This window comes from Pantherophis guttatus, chromosome 10, assembly GCF_059756535.1.
Source record: "Pantherophis guttatus breed Tessera chromosome 10, ASM5975653v1, whole genome shotgun sequence".
NCBI lineage: Eukaryota > Metazoa > Chordata > Lepidosauria > Squamata > Colubridae > Pantherophis > Pantherophis guttatus.
In genome coordinates, this window is record NC_142072.1 from 4,542,622 (window position 1) to 4,566,668 (window position 24,047).

The window sequence follows — 24,047 nt, forward strand, 5'->3', positions numbered from 1 at the left end:
ATCCAGCTTAAAAGCTGCCAAGTTGAGAAACACTGATGTAGAGTCTGCCCCAACGAGTAGCAGCTCTTCATAATCCTCTGTCTAGTACTGTGCCAGCCAGCTTTACTCAATTGTGGTTGGTCAAAGTATTGTTTTGAAAGAGATGTAAATATGGAAAGATTAACTAGATCTCCCAGGGATAAACGGTCATGACTAATGGATATTGACTCAGGAAGCATGTTCTGCTATCTTACCGATCGGAAACATCTCTGCGGTGATCTCCAAGCCTTGTATGGAAGTGCACTTCCTTTCTGGTATGGGATCCACTTCATTGGATCACCTGCCAAGGGGTCTCCTTTCCAGAGAGTTCAGAGGGATCACGACGCTGATCACTTTTCATACCATCCTTGCAAACGTTTTCCGGTTTCTGGAGTTATTTTGATGTTCAAGAAAATTGTAAAACTTGTGTCCCATGATGGTTTTTGGGATGATTAGAGGTTTGCAAGAATAGGGAAGCAAAATCAAGGGGACAGAGCAGAGGCCTTGAAAAATACGAACGTAGCGTCCTACTGGTTCTAGATTCCTGAAAGGATGATTACCAACAGAAGTGAATATTAGTAGCTCAAGGTTGAACGGTGGGATCCCTGGTGCTCTCTGAACCTGGTTATAGTTTCTTGCAGATGTCTCATTGCCTAAACAGGTAAGACCAATCAGTGCTAAGAATCAGCGCTAGCACTCATGACGTCACCTAGCTGGGTAACTAAATTTAGTCTGCAAGAAAATTTATTTTATTTATTTATTTATTTATTAAATTTATATACCGCCCTATTCCTAAGGGACTCAGGGCAGTGAGCAGCGAACGATAAAAATACATGTAATACAAACGTTAATTTAAAAAAAACCAATTAAAATATACTAAACACTCTGGTCCTAGATAATTCAAGACATCCCAGTTTAAAATAAAATCAAAAAAGCAATATAAAGGGAAAGTTAGGCCAGGCCGGCCTGCTGAAACAGGAATGTTTTGACGGCACGGCGGAAAGTGCACAGATCCGGAATCTTCTGTATCTCTGGGGGGAGCTCGTTCCAGATGGTGGGTGCCCTCACAGAAAAGGCTCTCCCCCTGGGGGCCGCCAGTCGACATTGTTTGGCTGACGGCACCCTGAGAAGCCCCTCTCTATGGGAGCGTACTGGGCGGTGAGAGGCTATTGGTGGCAGAAGGCGGTCTCGTAAGTACCCCGGTCCTAAGCCATGGAGCGCTCTAAAGGTGGTAACTAAGACCTTGAAGCGCACCCAGAAGACCACAGGGAGCCAGTACAGCTCGCGCAGGAGGGGAGCCACATGGGAGCGCCATGCTGCTCCCATAACTACCTGCGCAGCCGCATTCTGGACCAGCTGGAGCCTCCGGGTGCTCCTCAAGGGGAGCCCCATGTAGAGAGCATTACAGTAGTCCAGGCGTGAAGTGACGAGGGCATGAGTGACTGTTTTTAACAACCAACTTTGAGAGCACCAAGGACCCCACAGTTCAACCTAACCTGTAAACATTTTCTTCCGTCGGTTCTTCTTGCGATGCTGATTTCCGAAGTACAACATATTGGAAATCGGAATAACAGGCCCAGTAGACCCGTTTTTCACTCTCCCCAGGCTCCAGGGCCTTTCTAGGAGCCTGGGGAGGGCGAAAATGGCCATCTCCACACACACAACCCGGAGATCCTCCGGAGGCTGGAAATGGTCTGTTTGCCAACTGGTGGGCCCAGAAGGCCCGAAAATCAGTGTGCTGGAGCTGAGCTCGCGTGCCCACAGATATGGCTCCGCGTGCCACCTGTGGCACGCGTGCCATAGGTTCGCCATCACGGCCCTATACCATTTCAGACAAATCCACTGTGTCTCCACGTTTTCATGGTTCCAATATTTTTAATGCATTTAGTTTTATACTTTTGTGGGTTTTATGATGTTTTTACTTTGGATTGGGAGCTGCCCAGAGTTGGTTGCAAGATAGAGGCTATATCAAAGTTTTAGGTAAATAAACTCAATATTAATAAATAAAACTCAAATAAATAAACTCAGTTACACGCTCCAGCCTCCATTTTGTATTGTCGGCCGTAATTTTCCCACCCTGGGGAAGGACACGGGGACCGCCATGACCTGAGTATCTAGACTTACAACCATTTATTGACGGAAGTTACATTGTTGAAATAGTGACAGCCTCTAAAGCAGTCCTCGCACTTACGACCATCACAGCATCCCCATGATCACGTGTTCAAAATTCAGGTCCTTGGCAACCAACGTTGTGTGTTCATCCACAACTGTTTCAGAATCCCGGGATCAAGTGATCGCCACTTGTGACCTTCCCACCTACCTTCCGCCGACCAAGCCGGATTGTGTTAATGCCCGTGTGATTTAATTAAACAATTGGCGGCGATTTGCTGAACGGCCCGTGGTTGAAAAGATCATAAAAATTGGCGGTGATTTATTTTAACTGCCCTGTTTTAAGCAGCGGAAATTCTGGTCGGCAATTGTGGTCATAAATCAAGGACTACAGGCACCGGATTTCATCCTAGTCATTCGATAATTGCAGCCCCCATTACTGTGTGTGTTTTTGGAGGAGGAAAAGCAGGACTTTGGAGCTGCAACACACCCCTTTCCCAAAGAAAAAAAATAATCAGCCAATGAGATTCACGGACTAAATTGAGCAGAGGGTGTTCCCGACGGTGGTGGTTTTCACACCCACTGCCGTGCCTACATTTTCCAGCAGCTTTTTAATCCCGGCTGCGAGAACATCGGCAACAGCTGGGAAGTTCCTTGCAGCTCCTTCTCCCCTAAACTCCAGGCGCTCCACCCACCACCTCCGTTAAGTTGCTTGCTGGCATCTCCAAGTTGTTGGGGGTTCAGAGAAGTGCTGCCGTCTGGAAGTCCTGATTGCGAAGACGCCCAACGACAACTAGCAGCTACAAACAATTTAGGAGCTACCCTTCAATTCTCTTGAGCATCACCAGAAGAACATCAGTGCTATGGCTTTCCGGTCTTTTCCCGCGGTGCCCTCCCAGCCTTGCACCACCCAACCATGCACCACCCAGCCATCCGCCTCCAACCCTTCGTCCTGTCGGGCCCCGTACCGGGATTGGAAATCCGACTTGACGGACTGCTGCGTGGACAAACAGATTTGTGAGTATCTCCTGAGGACTCAACCTGCAAAGAGCCTTGATAGTACAGGGGTTTAAGGCACCCTGTTATTAAGCTGGTTATTAAGACCAGCTGCCTGCAATTACTGCAGGGTTCGAATCTCACCAAGGCTCAAGGTTGACTCAGCCTTCCATCCTTTCTAAGGTAGGTAAATTGAGGACCCAGTTTGTGGGGGCAATAAGCTGACTTTGTATAAATATACAAAAGGATGAAGGCTATTGCTTAACGCCTTGTAAGCCGCTCTGAGTCTTCGGAGAAGGGCGGCATATAAATCAAATTAAAAAAAAAAAAAACCTGGGAGGGACAGGCTCCCCAGGTCTTCTCCCCCCCCCCCCATATCAAGCTTTCTTCCGATAGACTTAAGACCACCCTTCCCTTTGGCCTGGCACCCACTTTGAGGCCTGGCCCCCCCTGGGAGATTAAGATGAATCTTATCATTGGAGAGTCTGCCAAGTAGCACCACGGGCCAGCCGTCCTCACCGGAGAGATGCTGCTACGGGTAGTCCTCGACTTGCAACCACAATGGAGCCCCAGGTTTCTGTGGCTAAACGAGGCCGTTTGTTGAGTCAAGCCTCATTTTGCGACCATTTTGCCCCCGTCGTTAAGCGAAGCGCTGCAGTTGTGAAGCGAATCGTTTGGTCGTTAAGCAAATCTGGCTTCGGTTTCTAAACGAGGCTGTTGTCAAGTGAGCCATGTCTCGTTTTGCAACCGTTGTTAAGCGAATCACTGAAATTGATTCGCAACTCATTCGGTCGTTAAGCGAATCTGGCTCCCTCCCCCATTGACTTTGCTTGTCGGATGCCAGCTGGGAAGATGACAAAAGGGTGATCCCAGGACAGTGCTACTGTTATAAATACATGCCCGTTGCCATGTGTCCAGATTTTGATCACACAGCAACGGCTGTGTTGAAAAGCAGTCATAAGACACTTTTTTTCAGCACTGTTGTAAACTTTGGCCACGAAACAAAATGGTTGTAAGTTGAGGACTGCCGGTATTTTATCACTTTCCCCGGTGGTGTCCTTGTTTCGCTACTCATTTAATTATCCGGGACGCAAGATCTGTATCATCAAGAGGAGCATCGTGCGACTTTACGTCGCTGGTCCGAAGGCCAGAAGTGGGTTTCAGCAGGTTCTGACCTGTTCTGGAGAACCGGTAGCGGAAATTTTGAGTACTTCAGAGAACCAGTAAATACCACCTCTGACTGGCCCTGACCCCATCTCTTCTCTGCCGCCCGAGTCCCAGCTGATCGGGAGGAAATGGGGATTGTATAGTATCCTTCCCCTGGAGTAGGGAGGGAATGAAGATTTTACAGTATCCTTCCCCTGCCATGCCCAAGCCATACCCACAGAACAGGTAGTAAAATTTTTTGAAATCCACCATTGCTGAAGGCTGACGCTAAAATAACGTGTGGGGATGAGCGCGGCTTGTCAAATTCATCGGCTTCCCTCCTGCTTCCCCAGGCATCTGCGGTACCTTTGCTCCGTGTGTCCTGGCTTGCCAAGTGGCCACGGGCCTCGGTGAATGCTGCTGCCTGCCGCTTCTTCCAGGAGCAATGGTGGCCGCCCGGACAGCCTTACGAGAGCAACTCCGTATCGAGGTATTTTCTCGGGCTTCCCCTGCTTTGCAATTTTATCCCGAGGAAGATTGTTGAGCTGGGCGGGATGGCAAGGCTTGAGAAGAAAGGGGGAGGAAATTGCAATCCCGCAAGAATGGGAGAGCAGATTTTAATTAGCTTTTTAAAAGTGTAATCCGATTCACTTGGCATCGGGTGGCAGTTGATTTTTCCTGCTGATTGAAAATCATTTTTCCGGGAGGGAGGGAGGGAGGGAGGGAGGGAGGGAAGGAAGGAAAGAAGGAAGGAAGGAAGGAAGGCGGGCAAGCAAGATCTCCCGTTTCACCGTGGAGACAGCTCGCTGGATCTTTTAAAAATGAAAAGTTGAAGCCAGAAAATGGAGATGGGTTGGTTGTTTTTTTTTTGTCGTTTATTTTGAATCGGAGATGGTTGGAATTGGGAAGGCGCAGCTACTATAGAGCGTAAGTTAAATAGAAGATGTTACCCTGGGTAATTCATAGTGGTGTCCTTCAACCTTCAGAACTTTCAGATGGGTGGACTTTGATTCCCAGAATTCTGGGAATTGAAGTCCACCCATCTGAAAGTTCCCAAGATTGAGAAACACTGATATTATTTTTTTTCCCCTTTCTTTCCAAGGGGGATGTGTGCAGAGACTGGCTGGCTACCTGCTGTTGCTGCCCCTGTGCCATGTGCCAGATGGCGCGCGAGATGAAAAATCCCTGTTAAGCCATCTTTGAATCCACGAAGCCTTCTTTCACAATTAACCAGTGAAGAGAAACTTACCTGTCGGGAAGGAATGACAACATCGGACTGAGCAAAAAACAAAAAACGCTTAAAACAAGAGACAGCAGCATCCACACAGGGAATGCAGCAGGAGGCAATAACCCTGAAGTGAAAGCAACCCTCCCCCCATCTTCCTGCCCCCTCTCATTACCAAGTTTTCGGCGCCACACCTGGAAACCACCACCACCCCCACAGCGGCATCGATAATGGCACCTCGAAACGAAAAACAGCACAGCTCCCTAATTCCCACCAGTTTAGCTGCTTGGAATGAATGTGCTGCTGTGTCCGGCTTTCCGTTTTATTCGCTCACATCCAGCATGGGATTAACAACTTTAATCACCACGCGACAGCTCGCCCGGCGTTGTAACAAACCAGCCCTTCAAGATCAAGAGGCTGCGCAAAACCCCAAGCACGATTATCTCCCAGGCATCAAAGGGACATCTTCTGCTGCTTCTTCCCATTTGCAAGGGAGATGTCTTATCAACACAAAAACTCATTAATGTTAACAAAACCGCACGCCGGGCGGAGGAATTGCCCAACTGTGCTTTTCTCTGATTTCTTCAGGAGATTGTTCCTGCTCCTCCACACTCCAGATTGACATGATTCATTCCACACCAAGTTTACTCCTTCTCGAACTTCTGATCCAAAGAGAAGTATTGCCAGCCAACTACTTTAAAAGTGTTTCGGGGTTTGTGGTGGCCGCGGGGTGGGACGGCCAATTGATCTGCAGCAACACCGGAGTAGAAAGCAAGCGATTTGAGATCTAGTAGATTCTCTACACAGTGCTTGAAAAGCAAAACTGTGAACAATCAATCTGAAATGCCATCCTTCCTCCATCTTTAGACTCACTTTTGGACAAGCCTGGCCCCGGGGCTGGATCACAGGCTGCTCGGTGGAAACTGTGGAACTGATTCGTTCTCTGGGTTTCCACCCTGTATGGAAACATCAGCTGAACAAAAGGGGGTGGGGTTCACACGTATGAAGACACAGAAGAAGCTACCAGTGAATACTAACCAAGCTGAGCATGTTGCACCAACGTGGACACTAGGACTTGGTTAAGCGTGTTGGGGAAACGCAGACATTAAGAGCTAGGCTGAGGGCCACGTTGCATGCTTCCCCTATACCAGGGGTCTCGAACGTTGGCGGCTTTACGACTTGTGGACTTCAACTCCCAGAATTCCTCAGCCAGTCAGTCCACAAGTCCTAAAGCCGCCAGCGTTCGAGACTCCTGCGGCCTATACCATCCATTCATACTGAGTTGGCCCCAGGACCCTCCCAAGCAGGAGGGCAGCAGAGCAGGCACACAAGCCCCGGAGAGCATCTCTGGTTTTTTCCATTTGGTGGACACACCTCCAGCTGGCAGGAATGTCTGTAGCGACGCCGTACGAGCCAGAGAGCCTGCTCTCCTGAAGGTTCTGCCCTTCTCAGCCCCTCCACCAGGCAGATGAAGATTGCTAAAGCCCATCTCAGCTCCAGCAGGGCGGAGTTCTCCACTAACTCATAGGGACATGCTTGTGAGGTTCTCGTGGCTGAGCAGGCCCTTCCGAGAGCTGCTCATGCCGTGGCTGCTGCTGCAGTAGTCCTGGAGATTGTGGCGCAGGGTGACGAGAGCAGAGCCAAGGCAAGCACGGTTGGGGGCCTGCAGCCCACCCGGTAGCTGGAAGAGGACGGTAGCCACACCGGCCATGCCATCGTCTGTAGGCTCCAAAGTGATTGGCCCCACTCGGAAACTGGAGTATGAGTAGCCCATGAGATGAGACAGGAAGGGCTCCGAGCGGCGGAAGTGGGCCACGGGATAGGGGACCTCGTGATAGGGTTTCAAGCGACTGGGGAGGGGCTGGGCCGCTGCCAGGGATGGGAGTTTGTGGGGGCGAGCAGGGAGGAAAACCAACTCGGCCGGTGCCCCCAAATTATCCGGCTCAAAATAAATGGTCACTTTGGCAAAAGGCCGGCTGGCCATCTTGGTCATTTCCTGCAAGTGACGCCGTTGCTCGTGCCTCAAGTCCAGGAACTGCTTGACTTTCCAAAGCAAGACGCAGACGGAGAGGAAGAGGAAGAAACAGGAGAAGAAGACGGAGAAGAAGACAAAGAGGTCGATGTGCGCCTGGTCTTGGCGGAAAAAGAGCAGGCCCTGAGACTCGGTGACGTTGGGGCTGCTGCCCCCGATGCCCAGCAAGATGACGTAAAAACGGCTGGATTTCAGGGCGTGGATCTCGTGCGGGTAAGTGATGACCACGCGATCACGGACGCCCCGCACGATTAGCACCCCCTGCTGCTCCCTCACGGTGATGTAAGTAATCAAACCGTGAGCCTGCGCCTCTCGTACCAGCGGGGAGGACTGGCTCCCGTTACTGCGCATCGGCGTTTCTTCCCCCGAGGGGACAATCCTCACCAAGTGGATACCTGTTGCCCGGTCGACGTCTACCACAAATGTTTCGTAGGAGGTAGAGATGTAGACATCCACTCCACCAAAGGTCACATCGATGGTGATCCGGATGTCCACATTGGTAAATTTGGGCTGGACGCCGAAAAAAACCGAACGTCCAAAGAGCAAGTTCTTGATATTCGGCTCGTGAAAGCAGTTGAGTTGGGACGTCGGATCGAAGCAGCTCTCCTGATCGACGATGATCAGCCGGTAGCACTGGTGGCCGCCCACCGGATTCCCGTGGAAGAATTCCCGGCATTTGGCACACTGTGGAAGGGGGAGAAAAATAAAAGACCGGCAGGCAGATTTATAGGTAGCGATTCCAACTATTTTGAACTTTTCTTCCTACTCAATTTGTGAGCCATATTTGAAAACAAGGAATCTCCAAACTTGGCAACTTTACAACTTGTGGGCTTCAACTCCCAGAATTCCCCAGTTGGCTGAGGAATTCTGGGAGTTGAAGTCCACAAGTTGTAAAGTTGCCAAGTTTGGAGACTCCTGGTTTTAAGAGATGCCGGTTAATCGGTATGTGTCATTTCCCACTCTCCAGTAATACTTATTAGTGGACCTTGAATTTATTTTGCTTCTTTGATCAGTGCAACGGGGTCTGGAAAGCTGATGGGAGGCCCACAATGCGCTTGCAACGACTGCAGGACACAGTGGTTCTGATTGTTACTCCAACCACAAAAACGGACATCAAATGTCATTATGATTCCTTTCCAAAATTTCATCATCTTTGAAGAAATGTAACGTGCTCCAGGTTATTTGTGATGGCGGGCCTTCGGGATTGCCCGTTACTAGCTCCATCAATAAAATAAATATAACTAAGTCGATAAATATTTGTTGGACAGTGAATGGTTTTGTTCGGCTTCCATTTATCCCAGGTGTCAAACTCGATTTCATTGAGGGCCGCATCAGGGTTGTGTTTGACCTCGGGGGGGGAGGGGGCAGTGGGCATGGCCAGGGTGGGTGTGGCCAGATCAATGTCACTCGTGTCAGGGGCACCTCTGGGGGTCCGAACGTTCTGCCAATGAAAACGGGCTCCTGAGCTCCATTTTCGGCTGCGACAGCCTCCTGCAACCCCATGCCAGCAAAAATGGAGCTCCGTTGTACAACGTCCAGAGTACAACGTCCAGAGAAACGGTCCTTCATTTTGTGCCGCTAACTTCCCTTTCTCCTGATTCCAGGGCGGGCCCTTTTCTTTGGGGCTTTCCTTCCCTATCAAGATCCCCCTCCCTGCCTGAACCCAGAACAGCCCCCACTCCCACCCCTTTACCTGTTGTTTGTAGCAGTCCTTTTTGTCAGCTTGGGCGCTGTTCTGGCAGCCTCCGGTCTCTGTGTTGTTTTGGCACGGGCACCCGGTCCCATCCAGTTCGTGGCAATAATCAGCGTGGCCGTTACATTGGCACCTGGGAGAGGAAGGGGAGGTTAACGGATTGCTCCGAATGCACTGCCCACCACACTGGGACCTCTCATTACATCGGAAAGATCGGTAGCCCTCGACTTACAACCAAAATTGGAACTGGAATTTTGATCACTGAGCGAGTCATCCCACGAGCGAGCCCAGATTTCACAACTATTTATGCTACGGTCATTAAGTGAATCATAGGGGAGTGGTGTGGTGGCCTAGAGGTGGAGCTCTCATCTCACAATCAGAACGAAGGAGAAGGAATCAGAAGGAGGCTGTGAGTTCAATCCTAGGTAGAGGCAGATATTCTCTCTATGGGCACAATGTGTATATATCTGCTGAACAAAACTCCGCATTGGCGACAGGAAAGGCATCCAGCCAGTAAACACTCAGCTCCATTCAGTTGCCCAGACTCCACTCCGCAAAGGATTAGGAAGTCGTTAAATGATGTTTAAGTAAACCATACAGTCGCTAAGCGAATCTGGCTTTCCCCAACTGACTTTGCTTGTCGAAAGCTGGCTTGGAAGTTCACAAATGATGATCAAGTAACGGCAATACATCGTAACTGTCGTTAAATAGGAGCCTAATGTCTGAATTACAATCACATGACCACGGGGAGGGTCGACAGCTGTTAATGCCAGAGACAGATCCTAAATTACTTTATGATTTAAACCACTTTATGATTCTGAACCACATTTAAATGAACAAGTTGTATCTGTGCAGGGAGAAACCTGCAGACGGGGGTCAGCTCGAGAACTGTCCCATTGGCCTCAGCTCACCTGGACAAACGCCATAGCCAGAGAGCCAGTTTGGTCTAGCGCAGGGGTCTGCAACCTTAAACACTCAAAAGCGCCATTTGGACCCGTTTCCCACAGAAAAGAAAACACCGGGAGCCACAAAATCCTCCCCGTGCCTGACTATTTCTTCAGCAGCCACAAAACTAGTATATGTAGTTGAATTAAACATTCTGATTTCTTCTGAAACTTTTCTTTTCTTGGATTTATCCATGGTTGGCCTACCAAGAGTTGAAAAGCTCAATAAATTGCGTGCCAGCGGGTGTCACACATTGGCGGTTGTGACGCCTATTTTGAGTGACAGGGAGCCACAGCAGAGGAGTGAAAGAGCCACATGCGACTCCAGAGCCGCAGGTTGCTGACCCCCTGGTCTAGTGGCTAAGACACCCGGCTAGAAAGCAGGAGATTCTGAGTTCAAGTCCCACTTTAGCCGTGAAAGCCCAGTAACTTTGGGCCAATCACCAGGAGATGCTGGGTTCTACTCCCGCTTTAGGCATGAAAGGCATCTGGTTGATTTGCGGAGTTCTAGTCCTACCTTCGACGTGAAATCCAGCTGGTTGACTTTGAGCCAGTCGCTCTCATGTTAGGCCAACCTACCTCCAAGGCTTGTTGCTGTGAGGATAATAGGAGGAGGAAGGGGTGTTGGATAGATGTATTATTAAAAAATACCCAGGGTTCCCAGAGAGGTCTTACTTGGTACATTTGCCCTCCAGCAGGAAGTAGCCGTGTAGGCAGCTCTCGCACTTGTCTCCAAAGCTGTTGTTCTGACAGTTCACACACACCGCCGCATCCTCGGCAGGCCCTTCGGCCACCCACGTGGGGATCTAGGGAAAGAAAAAGACAGCCCCACCCAGTTCTCTCCCTCCTCTCCGCATTCACGGGGAGGTAGGAGCTACAGAGCCATGATCAAAGGGGAGAGCTCATCTCAGCCAACCTGAAACTATAGAGCACGGGTGTCAACGGTCCAGGGGATACTTCGATCCGGCCCGTGGGGCTGCCTTGGAAACAGCAAAAGGACCAGTCCACAGCGCCTCTGCCAGCAAAAACGGAGCTTGGGAGATGCCTTAACAATTACAGTGATTCACTGTGGCAAGAACAGTGGTGAAATGGGTTCAAAATTCACTTAACTGTCTCTTTTAGCGACGTAAATTTTGGGCTCAACTGTGGTCGTAAGCCGAGGACTACTTCTACTCCATTACGGAGGAGCTGTCTTCGCTCTCTTTCTCTCACAGACACACACACATATCCAGACTGATATGGAAGCTTCAGGGTTGCCATGAAGCAGAAGGAGGGACAGGGAGGGGAGTGGGGAAAATAGCTAGATGGGGTTTAGTAGCCAAAACAAAAAAAAAAAAATTCCTGTGGGAACCAAGGACATTCTCACAGGTGGCTGGCCAGAGGAGGAGCGAAGTAACCAAGCAACCAGCCAGCACCTTGATTGGACAGCGTGATCACTGACGTGGGGGAAAGGGGAAACATTTACTTTTAATGAGATGAAAGCCGTGGAAACTTTCAGAGTCGGCTATCACCAGTTGGACCAAAATGATGTATCCAATAAACGGTTTTTTGAAGAACTTGCCTGCCTCAGAGTTTATTTATTTATTTATTTATTTAAATTTCTATACCGCCCTACTCCCGAAGGACTCAGGGCGGTGAACAGCCACAGGATAAAACACATAAATACAAAAATTTAAAATAGAATAAAAACGAATTAAATAATTTGGCTGAATTTAAAATACCCCATAATTTAAAAACAAATGAAAATTTACATGTAAAAAGGGGAGAAGATTTAGGCCAGGCCAGCTTGATGAAATAAAAAAGTCTTAAGCACGCGACGGAAGGTGCGCAGATCCGGGATCCTCCGTATCTCCGGGGGGAGCTCGTTCCAGATCGTAGGTGCCCCCACAGAGAAGGCTCTCCCCCTGGGGGCTGCCAGTCGACATTGTTTGGCCGACGGCACCCGGAGGAGCCCCTCTCTATGGGAGCGTACTGGCCCATAGAACAGAGAGTTCTGCTTTCTATGGGTGCATTACTTGGGACTCTGACACGAGGACTGCTATATACGACCTCCTAATATCGGGGGAGGGGTTCTTGTCACTCACCAAGGCAGGCTCCAGGGGGAAGCGGAGCGGATCCTGCTGAGCTTGCTTGTATTCTTCCCGCGTGATGCACATGTTGCTGTTCCCTCGGCAGAAAACGTGGCAGGGACGGCAGGAGCCGCCGTTCAGGGCCGACCCGACGAAGAGCGGCTGACATTTTTCACAGTGTTGTCCCTTAAGGGGAGGAGCAGACGAGGCAGCACAAGGGGTGAATTCGGGGACTCTGTGATGGAACAGGGTAGCATGCAGAGGGATTCCCAGGAAGAGAAGGGGGGAAGCATTCCAGAGGAAGAAGAGGCAACTCAGGTCAGAGATTATGTGTGAGAGAAAGAGGGTGAGGACAGCCCCTCCTCAATAGTTCCCCAAAGTATACTGTAGATGCGGATAGTAGAATCCTCACACTGGCAAGACATAAATCAGGCCCAAAACCGAGAACGACATGTGGTGACTTTTCCAAGCTGAGTTCTTTATTGCTTTATCCCAGGGGATGTCAAACTCAACGCCCACGGGGATGCTAAGATCTGGCCCGCGGGGCTGCCAAGGAAACAGCGAAGGACCGGCCCACGGCGCCTCTGCCAGCAAAAACGGGAGCTCAGGAGATGCCTTAACTTAACAATTACAGTGATTCACTGTGGCAAGAATAGTCGTGAAATGGATTCAAAATTCACGTTAACTGTCTCTTTTAGCGACATAAATTTTGGGCTCAACTGTAGGAACTGTCTTCGCTCTCTTTCTCTCTCACACACACACATATCCAGACTGAGTTGCCTCTTACTCAGTCTGTGGCACAGTGGTTAAGAGTACAATCCGGCAGGCTACTTCTGCTGACTGCCGGCTGCCTGAAGTTTGGCAGTTCGAATCTCACCAGGTTCAAGGTTGACTCAGCTTTCCATCCTTCCGAGGTGGGTCAAATGAGGACCCAAATTGTTGGGGACAATGTGCTGACTCTGTAAACCGCTTAGAGAGGGGCTGTAAAGCACTGTAAAGCGGTCGATAAGTCTTAAGTGCAGGGGTGAAATGCTCCTGGTTCGGACCGGATCACCTGATCCGGTAGCAATGGCGGCAGGTAGTTCGGAGAACCGGTAACAAAAATCCCTGTGCTCTCCCCCCCCACATGCCCAGCTGAGCCGCACGATCATCAGAGGCTTTTTTTTTTTTTTTTACTTTTCAAAGCATTTTTTCTACAACCTCTTCCAATGAAAAAATGCTTTTAAAAGTAAAAAAAAAAAAAAAAGCCTCTGATGATTGCACGGCTCAGCTGGGATCGTCAAAGGCTTTTCAAAGCATTTTTTTCTGCCCAAGAGGTGGTAAAAAAAAATGCTTTGAAAAGTCTCTGACGATCCCAGATGAGTTGCCTGATCAGCAGAGGCTTTTCAAAGCATTTTTTTTTACCACCTCTTCGGCCAAGAGGTTGCAGAAAAAAATGCTTTGAAAAAGCCTCTGACGATCCCAGCCATGCCCACCCAGTCACATTACCCTTCCCCCACCAAGCCACACCCACAGAACCGGTAGTAACACATTTTACATTTCACCCCTGTCTTAAGTGCTATTGCTACTCCTACGGGATGCTCCCACTGCCCTCCTGGCAATCCACCCCCTTCCTACCTTCCACTGCAGCCTCAGAAGGAAAAAAGGGGCTGAGAACACAGATCTGGGAGTGGTTGGAAAATCCAGCCCAAAATGCTCCCGTTTGTCCCTCCACTTTGCAGCCCTCCTCACCATGGTGTTGTTGAAGCACTGCAGGCACTGGTCTTGGGCCCCCACGCCTCGGCAATTGCTGTGTTTGTTGCACTGGCATTCCACCGAGCAGTTCTGACCCACGTAGCCAAAATGGCACTGGCACGCATTGGGTTCCACACAGGTCCCGTTCACACAGCCTTGCTCGCACACCGGTTTGCACAGTCCTGTAATGCTGCAAAGGGGGAGGAAGGAGAGAGGGGGAGGGGGAAACAGGCAGAATCACAAGTGAGTTGTCAGGTTTCGATGCCATCTCAAAATAAATGAATTTCCAAACTGCCGATCTTTAAGGATCTCTTTATTCGAGCACAGCAATCTGATCCTGACTCTTTCGCGGTCAGTACTGACCTTTGCCCCCCCCCAATCGCTCCCTTTCCGATCCCCAATTCTCTGCTTCTCATTGGCTATCTTCCAAGTCACTTTCCTGATTCCTTTCTTCGTCAGATCACAGGAATGTCTCCCCCCTCTCCCATCTCCGAGGAGACAGAATCTTCAAAGGGATTTAGTAGGCAAAATTCAGGCTTCTCCTCCCTTTATTTATATGTCAGTGCTGGGACGCTGACATGAGTCTTTGGCACATGTGTGTAACTTTGCACAGAAAGAGCAGGCCAAACGATGCCAATTCTTCTTCACCCTATTATCCCCAAACGTTCTTGCGATCGGGGTCCCGTACGGCTTAGGACCTTAAATGAACCCAGAGATTTGAGTTCCAACTTATACAGGTAGTCCTCGACTTATGACACTTCGTTTCGAAGTCACAACGGTGCTGAAAAAAAAGCTGAACCTACGACTGTTTTTCACACGGACGACCGTCGGACGCCGCAAAATTAAGTCGCTTGGCAACTGGTAGGAGAGAACGTAGGTCGCCCTTAACTTAGAGTGGTTTGTTTAGTGACTGTTCAAAGTTCCGACGGCACCTAGGACCGTTTTTCACACTTTACGACCATGAAAGCTGCTAACTTTTAACAACGCCAGGGATTCGCTTAACAACCGTGGGAGGAAAAGGTCGTAAAATGGAGCAACACTCACTTAGCAAATGTCTCACTTGGTGTTGGAAATTTTGGCTCAATTGTGGTCGTACGTCGAGGACTACCTGTAGTGTTAGTGCAGCGTTTCTCAATCTTGACGACTACAAAATACATGGGACATTCCTGCCATCGAAGACTGCCTGTGCGTGCGCACACACACACACACACACACACACACACACACACAAACACAAACACTTGTGAGTAAGCAGACTTTAATGGTTCAAGCTGCAGGGGTGAGCTTCAAAAATGTTAGCAAGGGCGTGATCATGGTGGGTGTGGCCTAGTCGGCCTCCTGCATCACAGCAGGGGGGACATTTTTGCCCTCCCCAGGCTCCAAGGGCTTTCCTCAAGCCTCAGGGAGGGCAAAAACAGCCTCCCCAGGCTCCGGAGGCCCTCTGGAGGCCGGAAACGGGACTTCCTGAACTTCCAGTAGCCCCGTTTTTCGCCCTCCCCGAGCCTCCGCACTGGCCCTGCACTTACCTGCATCCAAAACAGGCCGCGTGGGGATTCCTGGGAGGGGTGGGGTGGGCGGGACCAGCCAGGAGTGAGATTTGGGGGTTCTCCGAACTGCACAGAATCTTACCTAGAGATTCTCCCAAACCCCTGCAAACCCCCAGCAGCCCACCCCTGGTTCAAGGACAGAGCTTTGCTTATGCTCTTGGGTTCTGCAACACATACACACACCCTTCACACTCCTTTACACAATCTAGCGAAGGCCAAGGATTCAAAAGCAGCAACAGGTGAGGACATCAATCCCAAAATCGGCTGAATGCAGGTGTGTGCGGGTAAGGAAAGGATCTTGAGCAAGTGTAATTTTGTTCAGGCTGCGGCATTGGGATTCTTCCCCTACCCCCCCGCTGTTAGAAGCCTCCAAGAGAGACAGACGCAAGCGAGAACTAGAGCTGGGACATCGTCCTTCATACTGACTTGTCCAGAGTGTAGCCATTTTTGCAGGTGCATTTGTAGCTGTGGGGCAGGTCGCTGCAATTCTGTGTCTCGTTGCAGTCGTGGTGCCCGTTCAGGCATTCGTTTTCGGGTGGGCATGACATGAATGCCCAGTCTGCTTTCAGGCCGCACAATTCCACCAGTCCTGAAGAACAGAGAGGAAAGGAGAGAGGGAGAAATCCGAGCTGCGGGGATATATTTGTGAAGGAGATCCTGTCTTTGGCACAGAGTTTCTCAATCTTAGCTACTTTATGCTGGGTGGACTTCAGTTCCCAGAATTCTTCAGCCAGCATGCGGGCAGCTCCCACCTACCCCTGCAAAAGGCCCACCAAGAAAGGCCCTGCATATTTGTCCTCCATGTGCTATCCCTTTATAAAGATGTCAAAACAACGATGGCCAGAAACATGATACTGGAAGCTGCTTCCCCACATACAGCTATTTAAATATAGGTATTTTTTTTCTCTTTCTCTCCCATGGCTAACAAACCTTCCTCCTTTTATTTTCCCCCACAACAACAACAACCTTGTGAGGTGGGTTGGGCTGAGAGAGAGAGAGGGACTGGCCCAAAGTCATCCAGCCAGTCGGTTTTCATGCCTAAGGCGGGACTAGAACTCACCATCTCCTGGTGATTGGCCCAAAGTCACCTAGCTGATGTTGGTCCTTAAAGCAGTACTAGAATTCACCAGCACCTGGTGATTGGTCCAGTCACCCAGCAGGCTATTGTCCTTAAAGTGGTACTAGAACTCACAATCACCTAATGTTTGGCCTAAGGTGACCTAGCTGGCTTTTGTGCTGAAAGCGGTACTAGAACTCACCATCACCTGGTGATCGGCCCAAAGTTACCCAGCTGGCTATTGTGCTTAAAGCGGTACTAGAACTCACAATCACCTGCTGGCTTTTTTGTGCCCATGTTGGTACTGGTGTTTGACCCAAAGCCAGCTTTCCTGACTAAGGTGGGACTAGAACTCAGTCTCCCAGTTTCTAGCCTAGTTTCTAGTCATACCCACTAGACCAAATTGGTTCTGCTTCCCACTGCTTCCCACTGCTCAGCACCCCCAATACCCCCCTCAGAATGCGCCAGCCAAACCCCAGGGGCTCACCATGGCGAGGGCCACTCCGCCCGCCCTCCAGACAGCGCCCTTTGCCGTTCTCTCCCCGGAAGCTGCACCAGCCACACCGAGGCTGCTGGATGCAGAGAGCGCACTGCTGGAAATGGGAACAGGATGGAGCGCAGCTCTCCGACCCGCTCAGCACTCGGCCACACATCCCGGCCGCGCAGCGCATCGGTAGGTAAGTTGGACTCATACACTGCAGAGAAAGCAGAGAGAGATGTTCTGACATAGGCTTCCCAAGAGCATGAAGCAGACTCCTTGTACGGACAAAAAACCCTTTTTATTAAGTTAGGTAAAGGTAAAGGTTCCCCTCGCATGTATGTGCTAGTCGTTCCCGACTCTAGGGGGCGGTGCTCATCTCCGTTTCAAAGCTGAGGAGCCAGCACTGTCCGAAGACCTCTCTGTGATCATGTGGCCAGCATGACTCAATGCCAAAGGCGCACAGAACGCTGTTGCCTTCCCACCAAAGGTGGTCCCTATTTTTCTACTTGCATTTTTTAAGTGCTTTCGAACTGCTAGGTTGGCAGAAGCTGGGACAAGGAACGGGAGCTCACCCCGTTTTACATGGCACTAGGGATTCGAACCGCTGAACTGCCGACCTTTCGATCGACAAGCTCAGCATGTTAGCCACTGAGCCACCGCATCCCTTGCTTTATTAAGTTACTGTGAATTTTTCTCATTCACATCCAGCAAAGTCTTTCAAGGGAGAATTTACAGTCACAGACCTTATCTGGCTTGATGGAATCATGAACCAATTAAGCGAACTAATTGTCTCCTGCAAACTCCACTCCCCTTTCGCTCCTCTTTCATGCCCTCTGGGAGGGGCTATTTACCGTCCACCTGTGGCCTTACTCCTGAGTCGACCCTTGTTCTTTAGCTGTTCCCTTCGTCTGGCAACTCTGTGCATGCGCACATTGGGAACAGGCTCCAGCTGTTCATCTGCCTCACTGATATCTGACTCCAAAGGCAGCTGATAACTGGCATCCGGCCCTGGCCCTCTCTCTGCCTCCGACGCAGAGCCCTCCTCGGAGCCTTCCCCAGACTCCAGGACTGGCCCATGTTCCTCCCCAACCTCCTCACTGTCCGAATTTGTTGCCAGCTCCGCTGGCGGGCCACAACAAGAGAGAGAGAATACATCCTAGTAGGGGGCTCCAAATTTGGCCACTGTAAGACTGATGGACTTCAACTCCCAGAATTCCCCAGCCAGCCATGCTCCACCAGTCCACCAGTCTTACACTGGCCAAATTTGGAGTCATCTGCATAAGAACTTCCCCGGCAGCACCGATGTATGTCGACTGCCCCAAAACATTTACCTGCTGCAGGCTGACGCTCCAGACACATTGCTGCCAGCCCCCATCAGCCCCCTTGGAGCTGAGGCAGTCCCCACAAGTGCTATGGTTGTGGCAGGGCGTGGGGCAGGCCAGGGGAGGCGAGGACTCCACGGGCATCGGGGAGACGTTGAGGAGCGAGTGGCTGAAGCAAGTCCAGTCGTAGGTGGGCTGCACGCTGAGAATGCGACGGGTCTCCCCTAAGCATTGGGGGCAGAAGAAGGGTGAATATTAGGAGCTTTCAAGGCCAGGATCGTTCCCCTTGGTTGCCCCCCCCCCCAACCAATCTACCAGGAGACAAGTATGGTGGTCCACCATATTCAGGAGGAAGACATTGAGAATGGAAGAAGAGGAAGATTCGATCTGGGAGAAATGGATGTGTCTTCTCCATCAACTTCTGAAATGAACAGAAGTTCATGAGAACTTGGGGAGGTGGACATCAAGAGGGGTGATGTCTAGATGATCTCCAGGGACCAAAGCTTCTGGGACAGTGTCTCTCCTGATCTTGCAAGCCATGCCACCCTTCACCAACTCTTTGTGGTTCATTTTACAGTCATTAGCGGCATCTTCCCCAACGATCAAAGCTGACGCCAGCCAGAGCATAACAAAACTCAGAGAAATACAGGTAATCCTCGATTTACGACCACAACTGGGCCCAAAATCTCGGTTGCTAAGTGAGACATTTGTTGAGTTTTGCCCCATTTTACCACCTTTCTTGACACTTATTTGCTTTGTCATTTAATGACCCCGTAATCCCTTGCTGGGTGGAGTCAGGGCAACTGAATGGAGCTGAGCATTTACTGACTGGATGCCCTTCCTGTCACCAATGCAGAGTTCACATCAGATATAGTCTCATCAGTTAAATGAAGCACTGCCATTGTTAAATTCGTTAAGTGAATGTGGCTTCCCCCTTGACTTTGTCAGAAGGGGAATCCTGTGACCTGGAACACTGCTATCATGTCTCCCCTAGTCCTTCTTTTCATCAATCATCATCAATCACTGTTATCCCCAACAGTGGTCTTTTCTTTTTTGGCGTCTTCTTTCTCCGAGCTCTCTGCCCCTCGCTCCTCACCCTGCAGCCCTTTCCCCCCCACCTTCTCTCCTCCCTTGCCCCCTCGTCTCTCCCCGCCCTCCGCCAATCAAGGTCCGGCCCCTCACCGGTGCGTTTGAATTGCCTGGTCCACATGCACTTCCCAGACGCTGTGCACTTGGCGCAGTCCGAGGCCTCACAGGAGATCTCGGAGCAGTTGCTGGCCACGAAGATCTCCCGCTGGTTGATACGGCAGTCGTTCTCCGACGTGCAGCTGCCGGTGCTGCCGATACAGGCGCCTTCGGGGCAGTTGGTGCACCATTTGCACTGCGGTAAAGGCTGGGGAGCAGACAGCGGTTCACAAAACCTGGCGGCTGCAATCCAGCCGCTTGCTCTAACCCTCAAGCCTGGAAGGCGGCTTGACCTGGGTTCTCCTCTCCGTTACAGGTAGTTCTCGGCTTACGACCACAAACTGAGCCCAAACGTTCTGTTGCTAAGTCAGTTTTGCCCCCTCTTTTATGACTTTTTCTCGCCGCGATGGCTAAGTGAATCGCGTCAGCTAAGTTGAGTTAGTAACCCAGTTGTTAAGCGAATCAGGTTTTCCTCGTTGACTTGGCTTGTCAGGTCGCCAAAGGGGATCACGTGACCCTGGGACACTGCAATAGTCGTAAGTATGAACCAGTGACCAAGCGTCTGAATTTTGATCCCATGATCAAAGGTCGTAACTGTGAAAAACGGTCGTAAGTCACTTTTTTCAGTGCCATTTGAATGGACGCTCAACGAACTGTCGTAAGTCAAGGACTACCTGTACTGAGATCCATCCTCCCTGCGTACTTTATCCCGATAAACCACGCCTCTCTCTAAAGCAGTGTTTGTCAAATCTCTGCAAATTTAAGATGTATGGCCTTCCAACTCCCAGCATTCATGCCTGGCTGAGGGATTCTGGGAGTTGAAGTCCATGCAGCTTAAAGATGCCAAGGCTGAGAAAAACACCGATCGAAAGGCTCTGTTGCTTTTGCCGAAACTACCAAATGCTTTCCTGGCTCGGAAAAATAATTACATTAGAAGTGCATGCAGATCGTTAGAAATACTAACTAAAGATAGTAAAGAAATACTGCCTACGTACAATACATACACCAGTGTTTCCCAACCATGGCAAATTTAAGATGTGTGGATTTCAACTCCCACAATTCCCTAGCAAGCATGTGTGGACTTCAACTCCCATAGTTCCATAGCAAGCTTCTGTGGACTTCAACTCCCAGAATTCCCCAGCCAGCGTGTGCGGACTTCAACTCCCAGAGTTCTCCAGCCAGCGTGTGCGGACTTCAACTCCCAGAGTTCCCCAGCCAGCCATTCTCCGCTGCCTATAATTCTCTCTTTACACGGAGTTGCTGGTCACATTGGGCCTACATGCTGCCATTAATCCATCTCTCTTACTTCTCCTTGTAAAGTGAGTGCAGGATCAAAAGGTTTATGATCCCACCTTCTATTCATGTTCCGGTCTCTGAGTGGGCCCGCTGCCAGCATATGGGTAAAGTTGCTACTTACGGGAATACCCAGGCTGTGGGCCATGGCGCGAGGATGTTGGGCGAGGCACTCGCTACAAGTTCTGAGCCGGCGACACTCGTCTGGAGATCTTGGGGTGGGAAAGCAGGAGATCCCACCAAAGGAGCAGCCTTGTCTGCAGAAGAAGAGAAAAGATACCATGAGATTCAATCAAACTCCCCGTATATTTCTAACCCAGAAGCGATTTGCCATTGATACCTTCTGAGGGCTGTGAGAAAGTGACTGGCTCAAAGTCACCTAGCTGGCTTTATGCCTAAGGTGGGACTAGAATTCACTGTCTCTTGGGGACTGGTCCAAAGTCATCCAACTAGTTTTTAGGGATAAAACGGGACTAGAACTCCCAGTCTCCTGATGATTGGCCCAAAGTCACCCAACCGGCTTTCATGCCCAAAGTGGAACTAGAACTCACTGTCTCCTTGTTTCTAACCCAATGCTTTAACCATTACACAGAATTGGCTCTTCCCTTTCCCCTCTCCTTTTCCTATCACAAGTGCCCACGAATTATTCCCAAATCCCTTCTGAGAATTACTGTATTTTTCAGAGTATAAGATGCTCCAGACTATAAGACACACCTATCTTTCTTGGGGAGGAAAACAAGAAAAAAAAAATCTGCCACTGCCTCCCAGCAATTTGTCTCCTTGCAGCAAACAGCGGAGGCTGAAAATGAGGCGTGCGGAGGCGGCAATAGGCAATACCAATCCCTGCAGCCTGAAACAGCTGATGGTCGGGAGGCAGATCCAACCCACAATCAGCTGCTTGTGCTAATCAGGCTTTGTTGAAGCTGAAACTTGAAACGGGCTGTTTGCTGCAAGGAGGCAAATTGCTGGGAGGCAGAGGCCAAAGAGTCGGGTCTGGCGGGTGGGCGGGGCTACATTCGGTGTATAAGACGCACCCAAATTTTCACCCTCTTTTGGGGGGGGAAGTGCATCTTATACTCCGAAAAATACGGTAGGTAGCCTCACTGCAGGTACAACCACAATTGAGCCCCAAAATTTTGTTGCTACGTGAGAAAATTGTTAAATGGAGCGTTTCGCTCCATTTTACGACCTTTCATGCTGGAATTGTTAAGTGAATCACTGCCGCTGTTAAAGGGATTAACATGGTTGTTAAGTGAAACTGGCTTCCCCATTGACTTTGCTTGTTGGAAGGTCGCAAAAACTGGATCACGTGACCATGGGACACTGCAACCGTCATAAATAGGAGTCAGCTGCCAAGCGTCTGAATTTGGATCACGTGACGGCGGGGATGCTGCAATGGTCGTAAGTGTGGGAAAACGGTCATAAGTGCCGTTGTAACTTTGAACAGTCACTAAATGAACTGCCGTAAGTTAAGGACGACCTATATTCTCTCGTACCTTTCAGCCGCATCCGCGGAGACACAGCTGGCGTGGCACCAGACACAGCTGGCATTAGAACCGTTGCAAGCTTCCGGGCTGGAGAAGATTAGGCAAGGGTCGTGGGGCACTGAGAGGGCCAGCATGCGCCCCAGGGCCACCCCATTGAAGCCCCCGGAGAGGTAGAGGCGGCCTCCCACAGAAGCCATGGCGTGGGCGATGGATTCGGTGATGGGCTCCCCCACCACGGCCCCGGCTGCAGAAAGGAAAGACAAAATCTCCAGTGAGAAAAACTGATTAAACTAAAAAGGAGCCTGGATAGCTCAACAGACTAAAAGCCTGTTATTAACATTCAGCAGCTGCGTTAAGCAATAGCCTTCATACTTTTGTATATTTTATACAAAGTCAGCTTATTGCCCCCACAAACCAGGTTCTCATTTTACCCACCTTAGAAAGGATGGAAGGCTGAGTCGACCTTGAGCCTGGTGAGAATTGAACTCGCAGTAATTGCAGGCAGCCGGATGCTAAATGCTGCCTTAGTAGGAGGCATTAGCCTCCTACGCCACTCAGGCTCCTTTTAATATAAAAGTTAGTATAAAAGGGGTCCATGCCAGACCTAGTTTCTCCTCCTTTTGTAAATATGCACATATATCTTACATTCCCCCGAGAATCCTCCCTTCCCTTCCCTTTTCCAACTCAAGCGCCTAGTCCCTAATGTTGCTTCACAAACACTGTCCTTTCTCTGGTTCCCCCACATGGTCTCTGTTTCCAGTCTGGCACCTTAACCACTACGCCAAATTGGTTCTCAAAAATGTCATGTAAGATAAATGTATGGTCAAGTGATGCAACATAATTTATAATAATAGAATGTAATATAATATAATTAACATAATAATATAAATATATTATAATATAATTAATACAATTTATTTATTTATTTATTTATTTATTTTTAAATTTGTATACCGCCCTTCTCCCCGAGGACTCAGGGCAGTGAACAGCCAAGTAAAAACATAAACTACAAACATTAAAATACAATTAAAAAGATATATATAAATTTGGCCCCATGATTAAAAACAATAACAAACAATTAAAAACATTTTAAAAAGTGCTAGGCCAGCCCGGGTTGCTGGAAAAAGAAGGTTTTAAGGGCATGGCGGAAGGCACCGAGGACTTGGATTCAACAATATAAATATATTATAATATAATGAATATAATAATATAAATATAATATAAATATAATATAATTAACATCATGTAATAATATAATATATTGTGACTATAGACTATCAAACCTGGACATCGGCCTATCCCAGTCCTGGGGAAGGATTTGATAGCTAGACAAAAATGCCAAATCTAAATATCTGACTGTCTGTGAGATGAACCATAATAATAACAGAAGCTGCCCAGAGTTCCTTAAGATGAGTGTCCATATAACAAAAACAATTAAATTTGTTTAATTTAAGGAGCCTTGGTGGCGCAGCAGACTAAAGTGCTGTTGAGTACCACTTAGCTGCCAGCTGCCTGCAATTACTGCAAGTTCAAATCTCACCAGGCTCAAGGTTGACTCAGCCTTCCATCCTTTCTAAGGTAGGTAAATTGAGGACCCGGATTGTGGGGGCAATAAGCTGACTTTGTATAAAAATATACAAAAGGATGAAGGCTATTGCTTAACGCATTGTAAGCCGCCCTGAGTCTCCGGAGAAGGGCGGCATATAAAT

At 49.4% G+C, this 24,047-nt stretch overlaps 2 protein-coding genes across 2 annotated transcripts in view; one reads left to right on the plus strand and one right to left on the minus strand.

Annotated features, from left to right (window-relative positions):
* The first annotated feature begins 2,708 nt into the window (after positions 1-2,708).
* LOC117677673 (cornifelin homolog A-like) lies at positions 2,709-8,780 on the plus strand. Its single transcript, XM_034438021.3, has 3 exons — positions 2,709-3,144; positions 4,623-4,759; positions 5,372-8,780. Exons 1-3 carry the CDS (start codon positions 2,991-2,993, stop codon positions 5,459-5,461), a joined length of 381 nt encoding a protein of 126 aa, XP_034293912.1. The 5' UTR covers positions 2,709-2,990; the 3' UTR covers positions 5,462-8,780.
* Positions 5,803-24,047, minus strand: part of MEGF8 (multiple EGF like domains 8) — a 58,728-nt gene continuing 40,483 nt past the window's right edge. The window contains exons 33-43 of the mRNA XM_060693844.2: positions 22,348-22,582; positions 20,976-21,108; positions 19,556-19,766; positions 18,383-18,597; positions 17,058-17,265; positions 15,940-16,102; positions 13,964-14,156; positions 12,248-12,418; positions 10,839-10,969; positions 9,220-9,352; positions 5,803-8,210 (exon numbers count right to left, since the gene is read on the minus strand). Of these exons, the coding sequence (XP_060549827.2) occupies positions 7,017-8,210; positions 9,220-9,352; positions 10,839-10,969; positions 12,248-12,418; positions 13,964-14,156; positions 15,940-16,102; positions 17,058-17,265; positions 18,383-18,597; positions 19,556-19,766; positions 20,976-21,108; positions 22,348-22,582 (2,987 nt within the window). The 3' untranslated portion in view covers positions 5,803-7,016. The remainder of the gene's footprint in view (positions 8,211-9,219; positions 9,353-10,838; positions 10,970-12,247; positions 12,419-13,963; positions 14,157-15,939; positions 16,103-17,057; positions 17,266-18,382; positions 18,598-19,555; positions 19,767-20,975; positions 21,109-22,347; positions 22,583-24,047) is intronic.

What these genes read in the sequence shown, in the direction of transcription:
- LOC117677673 (XM_034438021.3), top strand. Translation starts at nt 2,991, where the DNA reads ATGGCTTTCCGGTCTTTTCCCGCGGTGCCCTCCCAGCCTTGCACCACC. An exon ending in CTGCGTGGACAAACAGATTT is followed by an intron (nt 3,145 to 4,622) that starts GTGAGTATCTCC and finishes CTGCTTCCCCAG; the next exon opens with GCATCTGCGGTACCTTTGCT. An exon ending in GAGAGCAACTCCGTATCGAG is followed by an intron (nt 4,760 to 5,371) that starts GTATTTTCTCGG and finishes TTTCTTTCCAAG; the next exon opens with GGGGATGTGTGCAGAGACTG.